The 7433-nt window shown below is 38.0% G+C and overlaps 1 protein-coding gene across 1 annotated transcript in view; it reads right to left on the bottom strand.

Moving 5' to 3' along the window:
- Positions 1-378: 378 nt before the first annotated feature.
- LOC118801846 (ribonuclease inhibitor-like) overlaps positions 379-7433 on the bottom strand; it is a 35125-nt gene continuing 28070 nt past the window's right edge. Inside the window, exon 5 of the mRNA XM_036562237.1 lies at positions 379-559. Within this exon, the coding sequence (XP_036418130.1) occupies positions 379-559 (181 nt within the window). The remainder of the gene's footprint in view (positions 560-7433) is intronic.

The following is a 7433-nucleotide window of genomic DNA, read 5'->3' as shown; positions in this document are numbered from 1 at the left end:
CCCATAGAAAATTTATGGGCAGAACTGAAAAGCATGTGCGAGCAAGGCGGCCTACAAACCTGACCCAGTTACACCAGTTCTGTAAGGAAGGATGGGCCAAAATTACAGCAACGTACTGCAAGAACTATGTGAAAGGTGACCTGAAACATTTGACCCAAGTTAAACAATTGCTACCAAATACTAACCATGTGCACGTGACCTTCTAAGCCACTGGGAATGTGATGTGTGTGTGCGCGACTGACTGCACTGCATGCTTTAAAAAAATTTAATCTGTTGTTGGTCTTGACTCTCAGACTTGGCTCTAGTAGTCTTAACTACCACACTAACTGTGTGTGTGTGTGTGTGTGTGTGTGTGTGTGGAGACGGTACATCAGTAACTCACTGCAGTTTCTTCAGTTTACAGTGCTGATCCTCCAGTAGTTCAGAGAGCTCCTTCACTGCTGAATCTCCTGGTTTATTGTAGTTTATGTTCAGTTCTGTCAGCTGTGATGAGGGGTTTGATTTCAGAGCTTTAAACAAATCAGCACAGCCTTTATCTGTAATGCTGCAGTGTTCCAGTCTGCAGAGAGAAGAAAAACTCCTTACACTTACAGCTCAGCACTTCCACAATGTTTTCATTTTCTATAGTTATCAAGCATTTTTTCCATTTGTGTTCAAAATTGATCAGTATGGACATCATTCTGACTGTCCTGTTCTCACTCCAGACACTCACATCAATCTTTACTAATATTAAACTAACACATCATATAGGGCTTAACATTCACGAAGCTGAGTTTCTAGAACGTCTTCTTTCAATTAATTAATTAAATATTTTGCACAAAAATAGAAATAAGTCTCTGATGATCCCAAACACTATGATCACTCACAGATGCACTAAAAGGGCGCTGATGATCTCATAACTATGGTGCGTGTGAAGGTCTGGGATCTATCAGACTGTAAGCAAAATGCTGGTTCTCGTAGTGCACAGTTTGGATGTGGGAGAAATGTGCGGGTGTGAAGACCTGAGTGACTTTGACAAAACCAGTTCATTGTGTGCAAAAGGCTCACTGATGTGTAAGAGCAGCAAAGGCTATCCTGACTGGTCCATACCAACAGAGTGGGCTAGTGTGGTACTATCAGAGAAATGTTTAATGAAGGTTACGGGAGAAATGTGTCACAATACACAGTGCATCTCACATGGCTGCCTATGGGGCTGCATAGCTACAGACCAGTTATAGTACCCAAGCTAACCCTTGTTCACCGCTGAGAGCACCTACAATGGGCACACAAGTGCCAGAACTGGACTTGAAGAATGTCCCCTTGTCTGATGATGTGCTGTGTTCACCTGGGGAAGTGATGGCACCAGGATGTACTGTAGGAAGAATAATAGCTGGTGGCGGGAGTGTGACGACCTAGGCGACGTTCTGCTGAGAAACTGTAGGTCTGGGCATTCATGTAGACAACAAACTGACATGGACTGCCTACCTAAACATCGCTGCAGACCAGGTACAATATGAATGGCTTCTTTCATTATGATATGTTGCCCTGCCACACTGCACACCTTGTCCTGGAGTGGTTTGAGGAACCTGACAAAGAGATCATGCTCCTGGTATTCATGTTCAAGGTGTTGCTCTGACCTCCAAATTCCCCAAATCTCCAATCAAGCATCTGTGGGATGTGCTGGAACAACAAATCCAATCTATAGCAGCTCCACCTGCTCCACTTCCTTACAACTTACAAGACTTAAAGTGGAGTATGTTAGTGGAGTGGATCAGCAAACATTTCCACCCCTTGCCCAAAGCATTCCTGTAATCACAGTGCTCCAGCTCTGGGTTTTCTATTCCTTGCTCCTCACTCGCCCCTCGTTCCCACTTCGTTCTGTGAATGCTCCATATGATTAATACTTATAATATTTATTTAATGTCTTGAATGTATGGACAAGATACAACACGCTTTACATGATTAATTATATCATGAATACAAAAAAAGGACACATATTAGAATGCAGCAGTTCACAGTTCCAACCACATCATAAAGTTTGCTGACGACACTACCGTGGTTGGTCTCATCAGCAACAACGATAGATCACATAGAACTCTTCTGCTAATAAGTAGGCACAGAGATGCACTTCTAAAACACGCAACCGAGTATTTAGACAAATTTAGAATCTTTTGGAACAATGTACTCTGGACAGATGAAACAAAAATAGAACTACTCTAAAAACTGAACTTGTCTTGTTTGGAGAAAGACTGTTTATATATTAGTTTCCTTGAAAATGAGACAGAAAGTAACTGAATCTATATAATTAATAAAGTTGCTAAAAAGGAAAATTAAAATTCAAAAAAGGAAGGGGGATTCTGGTCCACTATGTGAAATGAAAAAAGACATAAAAAACTAGGTGAGAAAAAAATGAAATTATGAAATAATATAACTGCGAGAAAATTTCCTTCTAAAGGTACACTCAGTATAGGAAGACTCAGTGTAGAGAAATTTTGTAGTAGTGCAAAAAGGAAAACAAAATAACCAGGAATAAAAGAAAAAAAACACACAAAAAAGGGGAAACTAATGATTGTTTTCTGAGTTCTCTTGCTAGCTTCCTTCAGGACCCTCCTCGTCCAGTCAAAGCCAGTGCACCTTCTACTCCTGGTCCACTGTCATGTTAGGTATGCAAATATATGCCCTGCAAATGAACTAAATAACAAAATCACAAGTGTCTAAATATCTGCTTCCCCTCACTGCCTCTCAAAATAAATGAGCAGGTGGGCTTGTATGATACATGGGCTTAATGGAGTCACTTCCCCTAAATGTGGACAAAACTGTCTCCCCTAAATGTGGACAAAACTGACTTCCCTAAATGTGAGCAAAACTGTCTCCCCTAAACGTGGACAAAACTGACTTCCCTAAATGTGAGCAAAACTGTCTCCCCTAAATGTGGACAAAACTGTCTCCCCTAAATGTGAACAAAAATGTCTCCCCTAAATGTGGACAACACTGTTTCCCCTAAATGTGGACAAGACTGTCTCCCCTAAATGTGGACACAACTGTCTCCCCTAAATGTGGACACAACTGTCTCCCCTAAATGTGGACAAATCTGTCTCCCCCAAATGTGGACAAAACTGTCTCCTCTAAATGTGGACACAACTGAAGATCTTCTAGCCCTCTAATGTAAGATTCCAAACACAGCCACTGTCACCACACACACAATCAGAGAATCATTCCATTTTTAATGTATGTGTGTGCAGCATTCTACTACACACAGTTCAGGTACTGATTGTGTTCAATAGTAGTAAACAGCGCATGTGACCAACATGGATTTCTTCAGAACCCCAAAGACACCTGGATGAAGTTCTGCTCTGACCAAATATTCCAGCATGTGGGCAGAACTTTGGTCATGATACAATCCATCCCAAAATGCAATGTGTTCATTGACCTGCTAGGCTGCTTAAATATTTAATAACTCCAGATTCAACTTAATTTAGATACATAAATGACATTAAGGTGAAAAAAAAGTCCAAATGCTAAACACTACAGCGCCATCAGCTTCCCCTGCAGGTCTGGAGGTGGTTTGTTTACTTCATCTGTTTTAATGAAGTTAACTTAGATAACGAGGTTAAAACGTACTGTCAGTCTCAAATGAACAATCTGTCCAGTATCTCCGTTCACACTCATGAGTGATAATTATTGGCAGTATTTCACAATATTTAACACTCATTTTTAAAATACTGTATTAATCATTTTACTGTGAAATCAACTAATCTTAAGGTATATTCTGTGCATACACCATACAAAACACTGTGGAAAAATATGTTTATGTTTTTGACATAATTTGAAAATGCCTGTCACTCTTTACATTGTGTGTAAATTTCATGATGAATGGACTAAAAGAAACAGCCCAAAATGACTTTGAAAAAATTCTGGTTCCATTGATTTGCATTAAAAGTAAAGTAGGTTTTTTCCTTCTCCTGTAAAGTCACCATTTTGGAGATACAAGGTTTTCTTCCAACAACAGCGATGTGTAAATGTACAGTAAATTACTGGCTACTGAGTTTACATTACTTTTACAGTTGTTATGTAAACAGCCAGTCCAGCTGAGTGTGGAGCCACAGTATTAAGTTGCTATTTTCTGTAATTCACTGTTAATATGGTTCAACAATTTACTGTGAAAGTAGTCGCCAGTAATTTACTGTCATTTTACAGTTAAATCTTTTACAGAGTGAGGATTTACACATCAAAACATGCAGTGATTCAGCAACATTGATTGGCATGTCTTATAAACAAAATCATGAAAAACAAAGGAAGAGTGAAACATTTTGTAACAGAAATGAAATAAACTATCAGGAACAGAGCTGTTTGCCCAATAATGTCATTATTAAAACCTCTCCACATCAAAAATATCAGGTAATCTTTTTGTACATAGAACATCAGGCTCAGCGTTTAAATGAGTGATTCTTTTTGTGTACACTGTAAAAACCTATTTGATGTTTTAACTCAAGAAGTAAATAACCTGGCTTCTAGTAATAAGTTAACAGAATGTAACACAGTAGTTGAACCTGAAATTTTAAAACAGCCAGTAAGTTAATGATTAATATTAAATTAATTAAATAATAATTAATACTTTGTACAGTGTGGTAGATTTGTGTTTTTTTATTTATTTTATTTTTTATTTATTTATTTCTCTTGTTTTTCTCCCTTGCACACACTCTCTCTCTCTCTCTTTTTCTCTCTCTTCCTCTGAGGAGTGGGTGAAAGTGCCCATGAATGAAACCATGGATGATGAGACTGATATGTAGTTGGCCTAAAATGTGTCATACAGTCCCCTCAAAAATTATTAGCACCCCTGGTAAAGATGAGTACAAAGGGTTACAATAAATTAATCTTTTGCTGAATTAGCTTAATTTCACACTGAAAAAATGAGAAAAATACAACATTTCAGTAAATTTATTCTGAGATAAAAAAAAAAATCCTCATCAAAAAATCACCCTGTATTTAACACTTTGTACAACCTCCCTTTGCCAATAAAACAGCACTTAGTCTTCTAAACAGCTCATAAGGTTGGAAAATACAGAGCAGGAATTTGACACCATTTCTCTTTACAGAATCTCTCAAGATTGTCCAGGGTCCTCAGTCCTCTCTTGTGCACTCTCCTCACCCCACAGGTTTTCTACAGGGTTTAGATCAGGGGGCTGAGACAGCCATGGCAAAAGCTTGATTTTGTGTTCAGTACACACATTTTTGTGTTGATCTGGTCATGTTTTGGATCACTGTCCTGCTGGAAGATCCAGCGACAACCCATTTTAGTTTAGTGTTTTAGCAGAGGCAGACAGATTTTAATTTAAAATGTCCTAGTATTTCATGGAGTCCATGATGCCATGTACCCAAACAAGGTTTGCAGGGCCTTTGGAGGAAAAACAACCCACAACATCACAGACCCTCCACCATATTAACAGTGGGCATCAGGTTCTTTTCAGTGTGGTCATCCTTCCTTTTATGCCCCAACCTACTTGAGTGTTTGTTACCTAAAACCTTAATTTCACGTTTAGCACTCCAGACACTTACGTTTGTGGTTAGATGACAGGAAAGGCAGGAAAGGCATGCCTTCCAAATAATCTGTTGGCATGGAGGTGGCGTCTGATGGTTTTGGAAACTTGGTGACCCTAAGATGCTACTTTTTCTGTAATCCTCCAACAATAATCCTTGGGGATTTTTTTCTCTCTTACCTCCTCATTGTGTGTAAAGGCAAAATACACTTAGTTCCTTGTCCAGGCCAGTTTGTCAGTTTCAGCTGAACTTTTTAATTAGTACCGTAACTGTAGATATGGGCATTTTCAGGCGAGTAGCTATTTTTTTAAAATAGGAAGTCTTGGATTACTGCTTGAAAGTTTGTAGACACTCTAAAAAAGCTAAAAAAGTAAACTATAAATGGAAAAAATGCTTCAGCTACAATTTGTTTCTATGAATTTCTAGAGGTGCCAATAATTGTGGTGCATAGTTTGTTAAAAATAATTATTTGTTTATGAGGGATTCTTTTTTTTTGAAAAATTGAGTTGAATTAAAGGTAGATTTTTTTTCAGTGTGAGATTAAGCTAATCACCAACAGGTGAATTTCTTATAACCTCTTTTACTCACCTTTACGAGGGGTGCCAATAATTGTGCATCTCAAATTGTTATACAGGTTTAGGCAGAATACTTTGTAAAAGTAGAGAAGGCTGAATATTGTAAACACTGCCCTAAATGTATTTAGTAATGTATACAATACATAAAAAGTATCATATTTTACATTTACAATATTTTTACAATACATTGATAAAGGTAAAACTCTGGTCCTCACTGTTACTGGTTTGCAGTTTTCTTCATTTAATCCTTCTGTTAATATGTTTAATGAAAAATTCACTTATTTAAAATTTTCAACATTATTTTCACTCTCTTTGTCTGCTTCGGTTCACTGCTGCTCCCATAATCCCACTGCCTTCTCATGAATTAAGCAAACAATTTGCTATATCCAAATAACACACTCTCACAAACTTGACTACAAAGTGGGTAGCTGGGTGATTTTTAAGTCATAACATATATGTAGCTTGCCACAAAACACATGAACAGTGAGTTCAGTTTCCTCACTGGTCTTCACAGTCACCGAATCTGAATTAAATAGTTCACCTTAGGGATGTGGTAGAATGGAAGATTTGCTGCAAGAAAGTGAAAAATCTGCAGGAATTGCATGATGGAATCATGTCAGCATGGACCAGAATCTCAAAGAAATGCTTCCAACATCTTGTGGAATCCATGAAGAATTAAAGCTGTTTTGAGAACAAAGGGAGGTCCTACTCAGTATTAGTATAGTGTTCCTAATAAAGAGCTTGGTGAGTGTAGAATTGAACTATTTGAATGACCGACTTCAAATAACAAATCAAGTAGAAAAATCTTTATCACTCAGATAGCTGCTAAAGTAATCTTTTGGATGAACCACCTTCACAGAGAAGTATGTAACATCAGTCAACTGCATCAAACACCCATGCAGGTAATGAAGCTAATAGATGAGCCTGTTTGCTTCTTATTCTCCTTATTCAAACTTTCTGTTCCACCTGAAATACTGCTGTAGAGGTGATATTTACCACTTTACAGCTCATTACAAAGTAAAATAGGACACTCTTGACTATTCTCGGGCAGAAAATTAGTATGAACCGCCAGGTTTCTCTCGCAGCCCCACCTCCAAACCCGTATATTGCTGCAGTGCCCCTCCCAACGTGCCCCGCCTCTTTTTGACCATTTTTCAGAGTTGAGCCAGGGTGGAATTAGCTGAAAATAGTGGAGTGGAGTTACTCTTTAATAAAGGTCATTTATTGATAAAGATATATAAGCACTAAATGATAGATTAATAAAGGTATATAGGCACTAAATATTAGATCAGTAGTTATGCAAAAAGAAACTGGATACATGAGATTCACCAGATAAACATT

The sequence above is a fragment of the Colossoma macropomum genome, unplaced genomic scaffold, assembly GCF_904425465.1.
Source record: "Colossoma macropomum unplaced genomic scaffold, Colossoma_macropomum, whole genome shotgun sequence".
NCBI lineage: Eukaryota > Metazoa > Chordata > Actinopteri > Characiformes > Serrasalmidae > Colossoma > Colossoma macropomum.
This window is presented reverse-complemented; position numbering and strand designations above follow the sequence as displayed.